Raw genomic sequence first — 21,466 nt, 5'->3', positions numbered from 1 at the left:
GTTGTTTGATTTACTGTTAAGGAAGTGACTGAAGTGGGGGGTAAGACACCCCATTCCTGCGTCAGAAGTTACACTGGATTCTGAAACTACCATATCTACTTACATTTGATATTGACGGTATAAAACAGCGTCTCCAAATCTCTAAAATCAAGTACCCGAAAATGATTTATCGCTGAGAGAAAGTTTATGAGCCAGCACTGAAGTCTACACTCTCAGCAGTTTTGACACGTGGCCCAAAAATAAGAAGTACTGTATTACCTCATTGATCGTCTTATTTTAATCTGCGATAAATTACGTAAAGAACTTTCGTAATACTATTTCAAAATTTATTTCAGTTTGCTTTATGTCCCCAACATGACATTTACATTTACAGACAACCTAAAATGTCACTAATGCAGCTATCTGTTTCAATTAACAATTGGACCCAAATTGCCAAATTACGCTTTGCTGTGTATCATGATTTGTGGTGGACATAATGCTTTGGCAGTAATATTACGTGTAACCAATATTGTGTTACCGCAGTACTCTCTTACTAAACGTGTCAGTTGGGTTTATGGCGTTCTGTCAGAGAGAGCGTCCATTTAGAGAAACAGAGGCTGCAATGTAGTGGGTCACCACCGCGTTTAATTCAGTGCTACCTGCAGAGCTCTAGGCTCCATATCAAAGTGACTCCATTTGTGAAAATATGTTTATCAGTTCACTGTTACTACCCAACGATGATATTATTGCACTTGGCCTCCCGTGGCCGTCGCCGGAAACACGTAATGACGATACACTAAACGAATACAGTGGTGACTAAGGAAAATATTAGTACTGTGAATGATTTAAAACAGTTGTGCATATACTGTCAAGTGGTTCGCCGTGTCCTCGTGCAAAATGACGATAAATACTCACGATAAATCGAACGAACAGCCCTCACTACCATGCGCAATAATAATGTGGTCGACTAATGCAGTCGATGGCTTAAATGTATTCTCTAAAAATGAAACTTGCGCGAAAGGCAGGTTCATCATGCACACCTAAATTTAGGTGAAACATTTCTGTGAAATTATTTTCTTAATCCTGTTATTACGGATACACAAACATCATCATAAGGAACAACTTCTTTAGCAATTCATTTTACTAATAAATAAAGCCTTATAATTAACTAAGTTTCAGTGACAGACGGTGCTCAGCCATTATTTTTACGTTTGGAGGTCCACTTTTTATATGAAATCATTTTAATATATTCTATTTAATTTCTCTGGTTTGTAGAAGTTCATATTGCCGAAGATCTTATTTCTCATGTGCTTGGCGTTCAATCGAATACTTACATTAAATTCCAAGATAAGCTCAAATCAACGCAATCAAAATAATTCGAGTGCTAGCAACTATAATTTCACGCGTATTTCCCCTTGTGAACCATTAACCTTGTCTTAGTGGGGCGCTCTGCATGCCTCAACGATACAAATACAGTACCATAGGTGCAATCACAAGGGATGCTTATCTGTGAAGGGGCAAGACAACACCGTGAGGGAAGCAAGAGTTTCAGTGGCTGAAAAGCAACTGGTCTGATTAGCTGATCTGCCTTGGAACATCCGCCAGCATAGCTTTGCTGCAAATAAGGGGAAATTGCAACCTTCATTTTCTTACTGCCCCTATGCTGCTCTTTCATATGGCGTAATTATGTCAGCCTCCACATTAATCAAATGTTCCGGAGGCAGTCTCCTCATTCGGACCTGCTGGTGGAGACTACTCGGGACAATGTCGCCATCTATAGAAACAAAACTGGGATCCTACGGGACGCAGCTTGCAACGTTACATTCATTATTCGGGTAGATAGATCAGAGATACAATGCGTTGAATTTATATAAAGTGGGAATTAGTGAAGTGCATATCAGGCGGAAAGGGACATCTGATCAGGTCAGTGTAGGGCTATCAGCACAAAGTCCTATACAGGTCTTGCGGCTCTTGCAGGAGAAGGTTCCACAGTTAATAAGATAATAGGTTAACCTACTATGAACAGCTTAGCCAAACTTTATCTTAGGCCAATCCAAGCCCCACGAAAATACTAAAAGGATGAAATTTTCGCTCTACAGTGCTTATACGAAACTACCTGGCAGATTAAAACTATGTGTTTGACCGGTACTAGAAACGTGGACCTCTGTTATCTGCCTGCAGGTGCTCAAGGAACTTATGTTTCTTCTTCTTCATAGTTCCATATTTTGTCGCCAATAGTTGGGTGCGGACGTCGCATAACATCTTTCGAACTCCAGCGATGAGAACTTCACACAATTTTTTTATTACTGAGTTTCAGCTACTCGAGCACCCGAAAATAGAAAATGAAGTACGGACAGAAGTAAGGCAACGAGGACACGTCGTGTGGCATGCTGCGGTACCATGGTTGTTAGAGCACATGGCAGTGAAAGGCAAAAGTATCGAATTCGAGACCCATTCCAACACACAGTTTTAATCTGCCAGAAAGTTCCACATCAGATCACATTGAAAATTTCATTTTGAAAATGTACATAAGCCATATCTGTGCATATTCCTTCTTACAGGAGTAAAATTCCTGAAAATTAGACGGAAGAAGATCTGTAAAGCTCGGAAGGTAAAAGACGAGGTGACGTCGGAGGTAAAGCTGTCAGGGAAGGTGGTGAGTCGTGCTCGGAACGTTCAGCTGGTGGAGCACTTGCAGTGAAAGGAAAAGGCCCCAGATTAGAGTCCCAGTACGGCGACCGTAGTACAGGTTTATTTGCCTTCTATCTCTGCAGATGGAGAAGAGATTGCAAGAATATGTGAGGACACAGACAAAGTTATTAAAACAGTAAAGAAAAAAAAATATTTAATTCTGATGGGTGACTGGAATTCAAAATTACGTGAAGGAAGTGAAGCACAAATAGTAGGAGAAAATAGACTGGAGGGATAGTAATGAGAGAAAAAGCCACTTGGCAGAATTTTGCACCGAACACAATTACTCATTGGAAACACTTGATGTAAGAACCATTTAAGGAGACTGTGTGGCGGAAGAGATCAGGGAAGACTGAAAGATTTCAGAATATTTCCATACTTGTAAGACAGAGATTTCGGAAGCAGTTTTTTGAAGGGGAAGTCATTTCCAGGAGGAGACGCGGCCTTTGACTTTAATTTGTTGGCTATGACCTGAACATTAAAACATTAGAAGTGAAGAAATTGCAAAAACTTTTGAAAGCGGGAAAGTAATACAATAGAATCTTTGAGGGATGAAGTGGTAAAGACACCACTTAATCACATAGGTAAAATTAATAATAATAATAAGAAGAAGAAGAAGAAAATAGAGGAGAAATCCTTGATTAACATAGGATATATTGAATTTACCTGTAGAAAAGAGAGAACAGAAAAGTGCGGCACATGAAGCAAGCGAAAGAGATTACATACGCATAAAAAATGAGATTGATAAAAAACTGCATGACAGCTAAGCAGGACCGGTTAGAGGAGAAATCGAAGATTGTAGAAACATGCATGCATGTCTAGGGGGGAAACATAGATGCCGTCTAATAGAAGAAATTAAAGATTCTCGATGACGGCATCGGTTGTGAAAGAGCAGCCTAACGGAGTGGATAGTCTTAAAAAGTGATTAAAAGATAAACTTCAACAAAAATGAAATAGGGTAAAGGAATGTCGTCGAAATAAGTCAGGTGACGCTACCGGAATTAAACTAAAAAGACCACACTAAAATCAGCAGATGAATTCAGATATCTTGGCAGCAAAATAACAGATGAAAACCGGTGTAAAGATGATATAAAATACAAACTGGCATTAGCAAGAAAAATATTTCTGAAAAAAAAATTGTTAACATGTAATACAAGTTTAAAAGTTAGGAAGAATTTTTTTCTAAGTAGGACTGTGGCCTTGAACATGGGTAACATATCGGGCATAAACAATTCAGACAAGAGGGTGTAGAACCTTTAAAAAGGTGGTGCTGTTGAAGAATGCTGAAGGTCCGATGAGTAGATCGTTTTGCATCACCTCGGTTCCGAGAGTTCCGGAACCTGTACAGGAAATTGGAATAGAGATCAACATAAACATCATTTTCGTCCTTTTTATTGCTCATGAAAACCACACATTGGGTGTTGTACCACCATACAGCGAGACCTTCAGAGGTGGTGGCCCAGATTGTTGTACACACAGGTACGTCTAATACCAAGTAGCACGTCTTCTTGCATTGATGCATGCCTGTATTCGTGGTGACATTCTATACACAAGTTCATCAAGGCACTGTCAGTCCACATTGTCCCACTCCTCAACGGCAATTCGGCGTAGATCCCTCAGAATGGTTGGTGGGTCACGTCGTCCATAAACAGCCCTATTCAGTCTATCCCAGGCATGTTTGATAGGGTTCATGTCTGGAGAACATACTGGCCACTCTAGTCGGGCGATGTCGTTGTCCTGAAGGAAGTCATTCACAAGATGTGCACTATGGGGACGTGAAGTGTCGTCCATGAAGACGAATGCCTTGCCAGTATGCTGCGAGGTTGCACTATCGGTCGAAGGATGGCAATCAGGTATCGTACAGTGTTTACGGCGCCTTCCATGACCACCAGTGGTGTACGTCGGCCTCACATAATGCCACCCGAAAACAGCAGGGAATATCCACCTTGCTGCACTCGCTGAACGGTGTGTCAAAGGCGTTCAGCCTGACTGGGTTACCTCCAAACACGTCTCCGACGATTGATTGAAGGCATATGCGACACTCGTCGAAGAGAATGTGATGCCAATCCCGAGTGGTCCGTTCGGCGTGTTGTCGGACCCATCTTTACCGCGCTGCGTGGTCTCGTGGTTGCAAAGATGGACCTTGCCATGGACGGCGGGAGAGAAGTTGCGCGTCATGCAGCCTCTTGTGCATAGTTTTAGTCGTAACACGACGTCCTGTGGCTGCACGAAAAGCATTATTGAACATGGTGGCGTTGCTGTCAGGGTTCCTCCGAGCCATAATGCATAGGCAGCGGTCATTCACTGCAGTAGTAGCCCTTGGGCGGCCTGAGCGAGGCATGTCATTTCTGTATCTCCTCCATATCCGAACAACATCGCTTTGGTTCACTCCCAGACGACTGGACAATTCCCTTGTTGAGAGCCCTTCCAGATATAAAGGAACAATACGGACGCGATCGAACCGTGGTATTGACCGTCTAAGCATGGTTGAACTACAGACAACACGAGCTACGTACCTCCTTCCTGATGGAATGACAGGAACTGATTGGCCGTCGGACCAAATGGTTCAATTGGTTCAAATGTTCTGAGCACTACGGGACTTAACATCTGAGGTCATCAGTCCCCTGGAACTTAGTACTACGTAAACCTAACTAACCTAAGGGCATCTCACACATCCATGCCCGAGGCAGGATTCGAAAAATGGCTCTGAGCACTATGGGACTCAACTGCTGAGGTCATTAGTCCCCTAGAACTTAGAACTAGTTAAACCTAACTAACCTAAGGACATCACAAACATCCATGCCCGAGGCAGGATTCGAACCTGCGACCGTAGCGGTCTTGCGGTTCCAGACTGCAGCGCCTTTAACCGCACGGCCACTTCGGCCGGCTGGCAGGATTCGAACCTGCGATCGTAGCGCTCGCACGGTTCCAGACTGAAGCGCATAGAACCGCTCGGCCACAAGGGGTGGCAGCTGGCGGACCCCTCCGTCTAATAGGCGCTACTCATGCATGGCTGTTTACACCTTTGGGCAGGTTTAGTGGCATATCTGAACAGTCAAAGGGACAGCGTCTGTGATACAGTACCCACAGCCAACGTTTATCTTCAGGAGTTCCGGGAACTGGTGTGATGCAAAACTTATATTTGATATGTGTATAATAATGAGGTTGTACAGAACCGAACTGTGGAGAAACGAAATTTACGGCACAGCCTTTGTAAAAGACACAGTCTCAGACATCAAATAATAGTCAGTTTGGCAATGGAGAGACTGTAGGGGTAATAGTTGTAGAGAGTGACGTAACCATGAACACAGAAAGCGGGTGCAAATAGAAGTAGGTGGCAGTAGTTATTCCGAATGGAAGAAGCTTGCACAGCATAGACTAGCATGGCGAGCTGCATCATACCAGTCTGAAGACCAAAAAACAAGAACAACTAATGCAACATGCAATAACACTCGTACCATACAAGTTCAAGATATGTGGGTGAACTGAAAGAAAGAGATTTCGCTACTAAACGCTAACCATAATTAAAACTTTGTCATCTCGTTCGAGCCTACACCGCCACCAACCTCACCTGTCTTAGCAAGTTGATGTTCTTTGACGTACAATAAAACTTAACGTATTCAATAAAACTGCGCACTAACTTCCTTTTCTGCTCATTTACTCTCATACTGTGACGAACATATCAATACGACTTCATCTGTACTTCACAGACTTCATTGGCCGTGTGGCGGAGAGTGAATAACGTTGCAGTGTATTTCCTGCCTTCCTATTCCGTTTGTACATGGTACGTGGGAAAATGACTGTCTTTACTCTTCTGCGTAAATATGAATATCTCACTCTCTCTGCTGTTGTGGTTATTATTCGAGAAATATGTTGGAGGAAGTGGTATATTTATTGACTTATTCTGTAACACTACTCCAAGATTCTGTAAGGCAGTTTGCAATAAGCAGTCTCTTACTGTTGTTTAATTGGCATCTCTATGGCAATATCATTGCGACAAAACAGGTCCGTGACGAGCGTATTGCCTGTATGTGGATCTTCCCCATCTCTTCCATTAATCCTACTTGGTAGCTATTATTGACCGGCGAACAGTTCAAAAGAAGTCTAACTAGGGATTTGTGGGAGACATCTTTCACGCTTTAGTCACATTTCCTAAGGATGATTGTAACATCCCTGAATCTTTCATCTGATTTACAGATGACTAGATACACACATACTTAAGGATTGCGACTGGTTCTAGAAGTTTTTATATGCACCAGTACTGCGATATTGTCTAGTCTCTCCTTATTTATTTATGCAAAGAGTAATACAAACAATGAAAAGTAGCACCAATGGTATAAAAATCAATGGCAAACTAATCCAGTGTTTCAATTCCCTCCTGATACAATAGTTCTAAATGATTATGAAATGAACACCAACTATATGTTAAAAATTCTTTCCTGATGCGTCGGATAGCCACAAACTGAAAATAATCACAAAAAGAACTAAAATAACGATTACAGACAAGTAAAGATAAATATTAGGATAGGAAATAATGTAATGATACGAAAGTAAATAAATTTTTCTACTTAGGAAACAGAATAACAAATAACAACAAAAGTGTAATGGATATTACGAGGAACCGGTACTCAGAAATAACAACAATTTATTAACAAACAACCATGTTAATATAGAGACGATAGAGCAGTTCATCAAGATTAAATAAGTTTTGGTTGTGAAGAGTGAATCTTGGGGAATTCAGACAAGATAAAATTATGTTCATTAAAGATGTGGATTTGCAGAAGAGTCACAGACACACCCAGTCCTAAAACAAATTTGATGGACAAAATACCAAAGAAATTAAAGGAAAAAGTATATTCGTTAACATGTTACAGAGAAGACATGCTCAATTAATTGGACAAACATGATTTGACATAATAGTTTATGAAGGAAGGGAAATCTTGGGTAAAATTCAAGAGGCTGACCCTGAACATCGGTATTAGGAAGTGTTATCAGTGGAATGAATTACTGCAACGACAACCAAGTGGAAAAATAGAGAGAGTCAAGGATGGATGATGATGATGATGATGATGATGATAATGATGATGATGATGGAGATATAAGTGTTAGGGTATCTTGAACAATTTCGTTATTTACAGTGCTATTGATCCATCACATTCGACTTTTGGCAGGTCGTCTGAGAAGTATACCTTTATCCTGAGTAGGTAAGTAGTCTTCGCTCACTGCAACAACGTGACGAGTAGTCTGGTCAGCAAAACGTTTCTTAAAATTGACCAGCAATTCTTTGAAACAACGAGATAAAATGTATGAATAGGCCTCTCACAATTTCAATTAATAAAAAAAAGAAGTCAAGGTAATGATGCTACTTAGGTCATCACATTTTGAGGGAGTATGTTCCATTCCAGTGTTTAGATTAACTAGCGCGCGTAAGCTCTAGCGGACTGTAAACGTATTCCAGTACATGGAATTTTCGGTTAGGTGAAAGGAAGAGTGGGCATCGAAGTTGATGAAGAGGTTAAACGTTTCAACAATTACGATGCCAGATCTCCTGCTTTCCTTATTGCGAAAGTGTGTGCCACTGTTCTAATGATATTTTACTCGTGCCATTAACAATCTCAACTACTTTCTCCTTAACTTGAAATGCTGATAGCACCCCACCTCACTCACACTTCTGTAGTGAAAACTAGGCACTCGATAAATATGGTGTACAAAGCTGATCTGTTCTTCGATAAGGGGAAGCTTACTTACTGAAACTATTTTCAAAAATGATTCAATTGGCTCTGAGCACTATGGGACTTAACTCCTGAGGTCATCAGTCCCCTAGAACTTAGAACTACTAAAACCTAACTAAGGTAAGGACATCACACACATCCATGCCCGAGGCAGGATTCGACCCTGCGGCCGTAGCGGTCGCGTGGTTCCAGACTGTGGCGTCTAGAACCGCTCGGACACTCCAGCAGGCAACTATTTTCGTTTTATGGTTTTCATCATCACATGCTATCCAAAAATAAAAATCTGAAACTGTAGTTAAGTTGATAATGATTTTACAGCAGTGACCTAAGTTCTTTCCGTTATACTAAAGTTTTGTGCACTATGTGCTACCTTCACGGAGTTCATACCCTTCCCTTCAGCCAAAAAAATTTATGAGAAAGTGTTGGCTTTTGTAGTAAATTTCTAGGTTTAAGACTTAAAACATTATAACAAGAATAATAATTATAGCTCATATTTCATCGCGCAACTGAATGATGTAAAACACAGTAGGATGCTGATACATGCGATACTCTAAGTCTATTGTTAAAATAAGTTGTATAACAACTAGAAATATGAAACCATCAAGCAACACTGTCCTAGCGGAAAAGAGTAGCTATTAAATTATCGGTGGACGGAGTTACAAGAATGCTTGCTGTGAACAGTTGAAGGAAGATCTTGGTCACTTAAGAACTACTTTAAAAAGGAGCGACTACTACCAAACAGAGCACTACATCCTAAAAGATTTATAGTAGCCAACTAAAGGGAAAGTTTTTGTATGATTCGGAATACCAATCAACGTTCGCATCAACAGAATATTAAGAAGACACAGTACTGACACAATTTTTTAACCAACTAGTAAGGTGCTTGTCTGTTTGCACTTGACACAAGTAATAATGAATAACTCTTCCAGATATATTTTTCTAAGTACTCGTTCTTTAAGTTATACTTTCGTAGCAATAAGCTTCTAACAATGTGCAACCGTAGTTCTTCTTTTGAAACCAACTTCCAACTCACAATATCGCAGTAAAGGTGCGAATAATTGCACCGAAGAGTATACAAATCAGAAATATGTATTAGGATATTTTTATTAAAATAAATATTCATTGTATTTTTGACAACATTGATGAAAATTTGATTTCATTTAAGAATCGATTACATTAAAAAATATTTTTACTTTATATAATATCGTTCGGTTTACCTTTTCGGATTAAAACTCTTTTTGTAAATGACACCAAAAATTTTCATAATATAAAATACGTCAGTTGCTAAGACAGCCATTATAGTGTGTGGATCTTATAAGGTAATTGACAAAAATAAAAAAGCATCGAAAAACAAGACATTACCATGCCTGACACGACATTGGAAAACTGTTGTCGATGAAACACTTCCCATTCGTGTCGTAATGGGTAAATACAGGTCCTGTTTAGTTTTCAAGGGAATCTTACACCATTCTTCCCGAAATAGCAAACCAGGAGAAAATAATGAAAAACTGAGTTTCTGAACAAAAACTGAAAATCACGAGAATTCAACCAAAAGAGTTGACGGGTGATTCAGCTGCTAAGAATGCTCTATCGCACTATTTAATTAATGACAGTGAGACAGCCTTGAGTTAATATACCTTGAACTCCTATCTTGCAGAACTTGTTTACGTTTGAATCTTCTACCTTAGTCTTTATAGCCGTTGATGATGTCCCCGGCGTTAGGAGCACAATAATAGCCCTTGGACCATGATTTATTACCCATAAAACATAGATCTCCTAAATGAACACTGTCTTTTATCCACAGATTCAAGTGATATCCACTTTCACTTGCTTCATTTCAATTGTAAATTTTATTATAAACTAGATTTTATTTTTGCTGCACAGTTACAATTTTCAGCGTTTCTTTTTCTACTTCATATATGTACACTACTGGCCATTACAATTGCTACACCACGAAGATGACGTGCTACAGACGCGAAATTTAACCGTCAGGAAGAAGATACTATGATATGCAAATTGAAGTGGACTGACAAGGCAGCCAGTCCACAGTGACGGGTAGCCGATAGAAAGGCACGCGTGCACACTCACGCCGACGGGCGTCAATTCTGGAACAGGATAACTATTGAATGGTAGCAAGAAAAGTACGTAGCTGCTTTATACTTAACTTTATTATTTGATGACTACAGCATTCTTCTTGAGACATTTATACTATAACTCTCAAAGTAGGTAAGGCTAATGGCGCCTTGCTAGGTCGTAGCCATGGACTTAGCAGAAGGCTATTCTAACTGGCTCTCGGCAAATGAGAGGAAGGCGTCGTCCGTATGGTCGCTAGCAATCTCCTCGTACAATTGGGGCGAGTGCTATATCGTCTCTCGAGACCTGCCTTGTGGTGGCGCTAGGTCTGCGATCACACAGTGGCGACACGCGGGTCCGACATGTACTAAATGGACCGCGGCCGATTTAAGCTACCACCTAGCAAGTGTGGTGTCTGGCGGTGACACCACATTCCTCCCCCGCAAATCGGCGAACGGTCGTGAGATAAGGCTTCCGCCCGCCGTGGGGAGGACCCCATGTTGACGTATGCGACGAGGTGGGGAGCCTAACAACAGGCGAGGCTGTGCCACCCGCACCCGGCCATTCGGTCCGAGGGGAGCTAGGAAACGCCTGAAAAGCTAGTCCAGGGTGCACGTCAACATGCGGTGTATGCGCCCGTAAAGAAACATGAGGGGCCGAAGTGTCGAACTCCATTGCGTCGGGGTAGCCGACGCGCGATGACGTCATGTGGTCCGGAGCGGTCGGGAGTTCCATGGCGGAGGACAGCTGGTCACGGGAAGCGATCGGCGGCGCGTGACCCTGGGAGGCGCTTGGCGGCTGCAGCGAAGCGTCTAATGCGGGCGGCGCCGGCGGGAGAACAGGCGGCGGCGGCGGCGGCGGCGGCGGCGGCTGCGGCTGCGGCTGCGGCGGCGCGTCGCCATGGGGCAAATGGGAAGGCATCGTCGGTAACACCTGGGGATGAGGCGAGCCAGTAGATGGGTCCCCAGGGCGCTGACCGGACGGCACCGTTGCTGAAAGCAGACGGGGAGCGGCAGAACCCGTGCGACGACAGAGGCGCAGCTGATTGAGATGCCGACGCACCTCACCAGAGGCCCCCAAAACCAAATACATCGCGCGGCCGAGGCAGCGAAGAATGCGCCCTGCGAGCCAACGCCGTGAACCGCGATAGTTGCGATAAAATACAACGTCGCCTGGAGCAAAAGCAGGAGTCTGCCGCTGCACAGGAACCTGATGCGGCGGATGCAGCAAAGACATCAAGGTACGATGAGGACGACCGTGGAGCAACTCAGCCGGCGAGCGACCATCTCGGGGCTGAGAGCGATACGAAGACAAAAAGAGCAACAATGCGTCCTCCCGAGAATGCGACTCTTTCAATTTCAACATCTGTGACTTGAAAGTCCGGACCAATCGTTCAGCAGCACCGTTCGACTGAGGCGAAAACGGCGCGGATGTCAGATGTTGAATACCATTGGCCTGGCAGAATGACTGAAATTCTGCGGACATGAATTGTGGGCCATTGTCGGAAACAATAGTCTGCGGAAGACCTTCAATGCAAAAGATAGCAGACAACGCTTGGATGGTGGCGGAGGACGTCGTGGAAGACATCCGGACAACAAAAGGAAAATTACTGAAGGCATCGACCAGAACCAACCATCGAGCATTCCAGAATGGACCAGCAAAATCAATGTGCAAGCGTTGCCAAGGGGAAGTGGCTTTTGGCCATGCAAAGACTTTCCGCGGCGGTGCGGATTGTTGTTCGGCACACGCCATGCAAGAAGAACACATATTCGTAATCGCAGCATCGATTCCGAACCAAGTGCAGTGCTGACGAGCAAGTTGTTTCGTTCGCACTATACCCCAATGTCCGTGGTGAAGAAGCCGTAAAACAGAGGACTGTAACGAACGTGGGACCACGACTCTTGACTGATCATTATCAGAACGCAACAACAAAACACCATGTCGAACAAAAAGTCTCTCCTTGTGAGCAAAAAATCGGCGAACCAACGGATCCTCGATCCGAGACTTTGACAAAGGCCATTGCGTAGCAACAAAACGCAAAACAGTAGCAAGGACAGGGTCAGCAGCTGTGGCTGTAGCTACACAACGAAAATCAATCGGAAACGATGCGACCACTTCATCGGTTTCCGAATCAATGAACATGCAAGCAAGTGCGGAAGAATCGAATGCTTTATCCTCAGCAACAGGCAAACGGGACAACGCATCGGCGTTTCCGTGCTTAGCAGTGGACCGATACAAGATATCATAGCGATACTGCGAGAGGAAAATAGACCAGCGAATGAATGTCCGCGCTGTACGTGGAGGTACAGGCTTGGTCGGATGAAAAAGCGATGTCAAAGGTTTGTGGTCTGTGATGATGGTGAAGTGACGACCATACAAGAAATCATGGAACTTAGTAACACCAAACACGAGAGCCAAAGCTTCTTTCTCTATCTGTGAATAATTTCTTTGCGCAGACGAGAGCAATTTGGACGCAAAGGCAATAGGGCGATCATGGGAGCCAACTTTGTGCGCAAGCACTGCACCGATCCCGAAATCCGATGCATCTACCATCAACAAAAGGGTTTCTGGGGATCGAAAGGCGTGAGACAAGTATTAGAAAGCAACGCCGATTTCAACTGGCGAAAGGCGCGTTCGCATTCCGTCGTCCAGACGAACGGAACACCTTTACGGCGTAAGCGATGAAGCGGAGCTGAAATGGAAGAGGAATTGCGCATATATTTGTGATAATACGTAATTTTACCCAACACACTCTGTAGCTGTTTCACATTGCGAGGGGAAGGTAAATCTTGTATGGCACGGAGGTGCTCTGGACTCGGATGTATGCCTTGGGCATTGATGACATGGCCCAGGTATGGTAAGTCACGAGCAAAAAACACACATTTGTCCTTCCTCAAGCGAAGACCATTTTGTCGCAAGACCTGAAATAACGTTCGGAGGTTCGCAAGATGATCTTCTTCTGTCTGTCCAGAGATCACTATATCGACCAGATAGTTTGCGGCAGTAGGGACCGACGCACAAATAGTTTGTAAATATTGCTGAAACAAGGCAGGGGCTGATGCACACCCGAACGGCAGTCTTTTGAACCTGTACAATCCAAGATGCGTGTTAACCACCAATACGCGCTGGGATTCGTCGTCCACCGGTATTTGCAAGTACGCATCGGCTAGGTCCAACTTTGAAAAATATTTTCCCGGGCACAGTTTAGCAAAAAGGTCTTCCGGGCGGGGCAAAGGAAAAGTAGCAGTCACTAGTTGTGGATTGACTGTGGCCTTGAAGTCCACGCAAAGTCTCAATGTGCCGGAAGGTTTTGGCAAAATTACTAAGGGTGAGGCCCAGAGAGAAGCTTGCACACGTTCAATTACACCCTGTGATTCGAGATCGTTTAATGTTCTTGCGACCTCATCACGCAAGGCGTGGGGAACATTGCGCGCTCTGAAAAATTTCGGTTGCGCGTTTACTTTCAGTTCCAAATGTGCTTCATAGTTTTTAGCGCAACCTAAGCCCGGTGCAAAAATGTCTGCAAATTCGTCACATAAGCGAGAAACACTGTCTGAAGGCACAGTCTGATTCACTGAGAGGACCTGATTTACAATAGACATGTTAAACAACTGAAATAAATCGAAGCCAAACAAGTTCACTGCCGTAGAAGAACGAAGAACGTAAAATGACACCAGTTTTGTTTGTCCCTTGTATGTGGCAAGAAGGCTGCACTGTCCTAACACAGGTATTGTCTGTCCTGAATATGTGGTTAGCTTAACATTTGCGGAACGCAACGGAGGTTTGCCCAGTTGTTTGTACGTGTCGTGATTGAGCAATGAAACTGCAGCTCCGGTATCGAGCTGGAATGGTATCACTTTGCCTTCAAAGTCTAAGTCCACAAAAAGTTTATTGTTCCGCTGACGACAAGAGCGACTGTTTTGTGCAATTGGAACAGACACATGTACAGAATCACTTGCTAATTGACGTGATTTCCGGCGACGTCGACGCACAGTTTTTGTGGGACGAACACAGTCACTGTTAGAGAAAGTGTCACTGGACGAATCGGAATTAACGACATGAATGTCCATGGGCGAAGGTCCACGAGTCTGAGTGTCCTTGGTTCGATTCCGGCGCGAAGCAAAGGGCCTGGAATGGTTGTGATTGTCTGAACGGAGCTTTTTCTGGCAAACACTTTGAACATGTCCTTTCTTATTGCAGAAAAAGCAAATAGCTTGGCGTGACGGGCAATGTTCACGCGAATGTCTAATAGCACACCGCGGGCATGATTTCACTGCATTTGTGTGCTGGCGCGGCACACCTGGTTTAGCGCGCGGCGGCAGCTGTGCGGACGTATGCGAGGGCAGTTGACCGGGCCGCGCAGCTCGAGAGCGCCCGGCGGGCCGGTTAATGTTACACACAGCTGGCGAAGTTTCAAAAGATTCCTGAGCACAGTCAAGTGTGTCCTGTCTATCCAATATGTCTATCACTTGTTGAAGGGAGGGATTAACTAGTTTCAAAATTTGCTCCCGTATGCGAACATCAGAAACATTCTGTGCAATTGCATCACGCACCATTGTATCTGAATAAGAAAGACCACAGTCACATTCAAAGGCACAGTCCCTAGTAAGTCCTTGCAATGTTGCTACCCACTCCCTATTAGTTTGACCGGCCGTACGTTTTGTACGAAAAAACGTATACCGTTTTGCAACCACATTAACTGTTTCTTTGAAATAGACATCTAATGCAGACAAAATTTCCTCGTAGGACAGAGTTGCTACGTCTTGTCGGGGAAACAATTTCACTATCACACGGTATGTGGACACACCGACACAAGAAAGCACAAACGGCTGCCGCTCATTACCTTGAATTCTGTAGGCAGCGAGGTGGAAGGCAAACTGGCGGGACCACTCTTGCCAGGTCTCTTGGTTCGGGTCGTAGTGCCTAAAAGGCGGTGCAACGGCAGGTTGTGGCTGCGGTACCGGTGAAGCAGCGGCGGCCGCATCGGTGTGCAGCGCACGTTGACCCTGGACGAGCTGTCCAAGGGCATCCAATAACGCCTGCGTCTGCTGATTCTGCAAGCGATAAAATTCGGACAGTACATCTGGCGAAGCCATGACACAAATAAATTAGGGCAAAGCAAAACACAAGATCCTTTGTAGACTCGTCGCCAATGAAGTGGACTGACAAGGCAGCCAGTCCACAGTGACGGGTAGCCGATAGAAAGGCATGCGTACACACTCACGCCGACGGGCGTCAGTTCTGGAACAGGATAACTATTGAATGGTAGCAAGAAAAGTACTTTATTATTTGATGACTACAGCATTCTTCTTGAGACATTTATACTATAACTCTCAAAGTAGGTAAGGCTAATGGCGCCTTGCTAGGTCGTAGCCATGGACTTAGCAGAAGGCTATTCTAACTGGCTCTCGGCAAATGAGAGGAAGGCTTCGTCCGTATGGTCGCTAGCAATCTCCTCGTACAACTGGGGCGAGTGCTATATCGTCTCTCGAGACCTGCCTTGTGGTGGCGCTAGGTCTGCGATCACACAGTGGCGACACGCGGGTCCGACATGTACTAAATGGACCGCGGCCGATTTAAGCTACCACCTAGCAAGTGTGGTGTCTGGCGGTGACACCACACAAATGATCAGCTTTTCAGAGCATTCCCACAAGGTTGGCGCCGGTGGCGACACCTACAATGTGGTGACATGAGGAAAGTTTCCAACCCATTTCTCATACACAAACAGCAGTTGACCGGCGTTGCCTGGTGATACATTGTCGTGATGTCTCGTGTAAGGAGGAGAAATGCGTACTATCACGTTTCCGACCTTGTTAAAGGTTGGATTGTAGCCTATCGCGATTGCGGTTTACCGTATTGCGACATTGCTGCTCGCGTTGGTCGAGATCCAATGACTGTTAGCAGAATATGCAATCGGTGGGTTCAGAAGGGTAATACGGTACGCCGTTCTGGATCCCAACGGCCTCGTATCACTAGCAGTCGAGATGACAGGCATTTAACGGCATGGCTGTAACGGATCGTGCAGTCACGTCTTGATCCCTGAGTCAACAGTTGGGGACGTTTGCAAGACAACAACCATACGCACGAACAGTTCGACGATGTTTGCAGCAGCATGGACTATCAGCTCGGAGACTGTGGCTGCGGTTACCCTTGACGCTGCCTCACAGACAGGAGCGCCTGCGATGGTGTACTCAACGACGAACCTGGGTGCACGAATGGCAAAACGTCATTTTTTCGGATGAATCCAAGTTCTGTTTACAGCAACACGATGGTCGCATCCGTGTTTGGCGACATTGCGGTGAAAGCACATTGGAAGCGTGTATTCGTCATCGCCATACTGGCACATTACCCGGCATGATGGTATGGGCTGCCATTGGTTACACGTCTCGGTCATATCTTGTTCTCATTGACAGCTCTTTGAACAGTGGATGCTACATTTCAGATGTGTTACGACCCCTTCATTCGATCCCTGCGAAACCCTACCTTTCAGCAGGATAATGCACGACTCTATGTTGCAGGTCCTGTACGGGCCTTTCTGGATATAGAAAATGTTGGACTGCTGCCCTGGCCAGCAAATTCTACAGATCTCTCACCAATTGAAAACATCTGGTCAATGGTCGTCGAGCAACTGGCTCGTCACAATACGCCAGTCACTACTCTTGATGAACTGTGGTATCGTGTTGAAGCTGCATTGGCAGCTGTACCTGTACATGCCTTCCAAGCGCTGTTTGACTCAATGCCCAGGCGTATCAAGGCCGTTATTACGGACAGAGGTGGTTGTTCTGAGTACTGATTTCTCAGGATTTATGCACCCAAATTGCGTGAAAATGTAATGACATGTCAGTCCTAGTATAATATATGTGTCCAACGAATACCCGTTTATCATCTGCATTTCTTCTTGGTGTAGCGATTTTAATGGCCAGTAGTGTAATTGGTATACACGGAAACCCACTTGCCAGGTTTAGAGTGCCACGGAACATTCCTGCTTCTGCAGGTGGAGACGGACGGCAACGAGACGGTGGTGCTGAGCCGGCTGACGTTTCAACCGCTTCCTGACGATGACGGCCACGTGTTGCGCTGCCACGCCGAGAACCCGCGCATCCCGGCCTCCGGTCTCGAGGCGCAGCTGCACCTCAATGTAGTCTGTGAGTAGCGCGACATACCATCTCAATAACTCTAAATTCCAAACAACAGCTACTTTACAGAGGGATCTGTCCCCTCGCCCCCCCTTTCAAATTTCATCAAAGCCACGTTTCTTTACACGCTAAAAATATGGGGCCTTCGTCATAGACCAAGGTAAAAGGTGGGCTTCAGCCCTAGAAGAGACGCAACGTCCTTACTGCCCTTATTCACTCAGTAACTGAGGCAGAAATATCTCATTAAAGGATCGCAAATCTTACCCGATGCTCCTGCCACCAAATGTGAATCGGGAGGCTGACGAGAATAATGAGGTGGTGCCTATGCATACAGTAATTTCTGTCTTCTTCCTTTTTTAACGGAGCGACATGATACAGAGGTTAGCGAACGGCTTTTGAAATTCTTGTGCGGTCAGCCAGATGAGGATTTTTCGCGACTTCCTGAAGGTGCTTAACGTAAATGCCAGGGTGGTTCCTTCAGAAGAGGCATGACTGATTTCGTTCCTCATACCACTATACTCTTAGTTGTCCATTTCTAATGACCTTGTTGTCGACACAACGTAATAGTCTAATCTTCGTTTACATTTTACGGCATTTTTGCCATACTCACGTAATATTTACAACGGCATTGACCGTATTGAGTGAAAACACTCTGTGAGGTTTGTTTTTCAACCGCCATCTGTTAGGGTGTGCTAGGACGATATCAGTTTTACGCAAGGCATAAGAAAAGAACAATTTTAGCGCTACTTGCTCACTCATTTTAGGTCAATGTTTCACTATGAAACGTTCGTTTTATTTAAAAAGGTTTCAGAGTTTTCACATGAAAGAATCTGAGACATTACTTTTGAGCAAGCCCTCGTTTTTTCATCGTTTTGCCGTAGTAACGCGTACTGGGGAAGACTGAATATATCCCTGCAGCCAAAGGAATTTTTCTCCTAACTTTTACTCCAGTATTAATTCAACTCCCATCTGTATTTCGGGAATTATCCCTGACAGAGCAGTTTACACGACCTCACAAATGCTTCTAGCTTACAGCTTACGGACTGCCAAATTGTTTCTTACACACTTCTCACTTTGTAATGTCAGTCTTAATGACATGGCATTTAGATGAACGTTTCCTTAAGACTGCCCTCTCTAACGTTCGTCGTCTAGATTTTATTATCTGCAAAACTGTGAAGTGAATATCTTGTTCATTTTTTCTAGCGAATGTTTCCGTAGGTGTAATTGCATACGTAAGACCTTCGTGCTTCACTCTCTCAAACATCTTTCTTGCATCTGAAAAGTTTGAATCGTACATGTTAAAGTCAGAACAGTGAAAGGGTTCAAAGTTAACATTTCAACCTTTAATGGCTCAATAAATAAATAAGTTTTTAACGTATTTCCACCAGACTAGTGACTTTTCCTCATTTCTTCTATTTTTAACAGTAGTCTTCTGCAGTTTGCTGAACTTTCCGATCTTATAGAAATTTCATTCCTATACTTAGAACGGCCGGAACGGTCAAGTGAATGCTGGCGTAACTGCCTTTTAGTACCCATATATTGTTGTCATTATGTTTACAAAGGTACTTGCGTCGCAATATTTTGCTCAACAATCGTACTTCCAAAGGCGACATACGTAATATCGAGAGGGTTTCCATGCTGGAAACTGCAACGTTACTTTTCAGTCGTATTTCGTGTGATGCTGCTGCTATTCGTTTCATCTGTTAGGTCACGTATGGGCGATTGGTGGCCCACGGGCCGGATCCGACTCGCAATTGGTTTGAATCCGGCCGGCGGAAGAAATTCGTAGCAGAGGGCGAGACGGTCGCACTGTACTCTGTGCGTGACGCAGTTTCGGATATCCAGCATTCTGTTGCTGGCGTTATTCTAGTTTTCCTTCTGTGTAATGCAGCGGATAATTGCTGAGTGGAGGGCATGTAGATTTTTAAACTTTTAAAAGGAACAAAAAGATGGCTCAATTTATTCAGTGTTACAAAAAGAAGCCAAGACCATGAAATGAATCATTAGAAGAGTTTTCGGACAAATATTTGAAAAAATGCATGATAATACTGTTTATGGATGAAACACATTAAATTTTAATCTACTAATCTATATGCAGCCAAAAAATGATAAATTTATTCCTAACAGCTTGTCGACTGAGATAGCCTGTCCCATTGCTGTATTTTTTCTATTATTTCTGCAATTAATATTATTAAATGATTCCCGTCCTCTGTAGACGCATTACAACAATGCACCTGTTAAAATTGAATGTAATTACTAATGAATTAGCTGCCACCAGTAGCTTTTGAAGCCCTTCGTTCTTCCATGATGACATTTGAAGATGACTGGCATTCTATCTTCAGATGTTTACATTCATTTAGCGTTGACATTGTTTCATTGCTAACGGCGTTGCACAATTCTGTAACGGAATTTTTTCAGAGAGCTGGTGTATAACATCGTAGAGGCAATGTTTTCGACATGTAAATAAATGTGATTATCTGAGGATGAAGCGAACATGAAATGAATGTACCCTCAAAATACAGTGTTTTGAAGCTCAAATCGTTGATGTGGCATGTTGGGAATGGGTGCCATTCATATCCGTGCATTACCCCATGAACATTAGTTATCGCCTCGGGAGAGCTGCTGTCATGCTGCGTGGCGAGCTAGCCTGTGAGCTTAAGTAACTGAGTCAAGTACAGGTGTCACCAAAAGTTGCCCATGCTTGTGTTAGATAGCGGTTTCTGCCTTTAACAATCGTTTTGAGTCGCGTCACATCAGCGTGGTCACGCTAATGAAAGGATTTCGTGTGTTCTGGAAGACTCAGGTACTGAATATGAAAATGTTACCGGATTCAAGCGGTGATTTTCTGCCGGAGAACACTGAGGATGAAATAAGGAAACTAAAAAGGAGTTAGTATGTGTGACCCAGTTTCAGTTCTTTTCACGGCAGTCCCAAGAATTAACTTCAGTAGCAGTGAAAATGATAGCTGGAGATGGAACGGATGGACGTTCGCTATCGTGCCGTCACTGGGGCTGCTTTGAGAGTCCTGAGAAGGAGAGGGTGACGTACTGCGCATACCTGTCACCGAGAGGAAGACTCCGCCTTTAGTGCATTCCAACTTTTTTTGAGGAAACTAAAGAACGCACAGAATAAAATGCTCAGAATGAAATGATTGGGATCATGTACGACAGACGTGCTTTTTGTACTACATGTGTTTTCCTGGATAACCTTTCGTCCCGTTTGTCGGATGCTTCATTTCATAGGGGGTAAAAAGACAAGACACACATTCAGCCAACTTACTAGAGTTCTCCGCTTCTGTGACAAGTCATCCGAAAGTCAGTGCATTCCTACTAAGGCGTTCGTCCTTTTTTCTGAAATTTGGATCAATCTGGTGCGAAACTGCCTCCATTGTTACCACTATGATGAAAATATTATAACTGGTGTACCGCTATTTCCGAGAAAAGAAAAGTGCAGGTGTACACAGTTTCCGTAAAAGGAACGTGTCAAACACGGTCTCAAACCTTAGACAGCTGCAGACGTGAAATCCAATACGTTTAAATTGCTTTTTCGTATTTTAACAAGGTAGAAAGCCGACCAAACCACTAGCCGTTGGGGCAATGTGTCGTTCTTCATCTCATGGATCCATTAACAAACCAAGGAAGGAAGGTGACAACTTCACATCCATTCAGCATGCCAAGTACCGACAACAGAGGAAAACGGCGTTAGTGAGAACAATGAACAGGATTTGCAGAGATATCTGCAACCGTGCATAGAAGAACGATTTTCACTTAGATGCCACAACCACTTTGGAAAATACCTATAAGGCAGAGAGAACCGTAATTCAGTGTACCAAGAGAAGAAAATTAGACTTGCATT

General features: G+C 44.0%; 1 protein-coding gene across 1 annotated transcript in view; it reads left to right on the top strand.

Moving 5' to 3' along the window:
- Positions 1 to 21,466, top strand: part of LOC124613330 (hemicentin-2-like) — a 793,017-nt gene that overhangs the window by 612,878 nt on the left and 158,673 nt on the right. Inside the window, exon 7 of the mRNA XM_047142026.1 lies at positions 17,470 to 17,620. Coding sequence (XP_046997982.1) covers positions 17,470 to 17,620 — 151 coding nt within the window. The remainder of the gene's footprint in view (positions 1 to 17,469; positions 17,621 to 21,466) is intronic.

The sequence above is a fragment of the Schistocerca americana genome, chromosome 4 (assembly GCF_021461395.2).
Source record: "Schistocerca americana isolate TAMUIC-IGC-003095 chromosome 4, iqSchAmer2.1, whole genome shotgun sequence".
In the NCBI taxonomy this organism is placed as follows: domain Eukaryota; kingdom Metazoa; phylum Arthropoda; class Insecta; order Orthoptera; family Acrididae; genus Schistocerca; species Schistocerca americana.
This window is presented reverse-complemented; position numbering and strand designations above follow the sequence as displayed.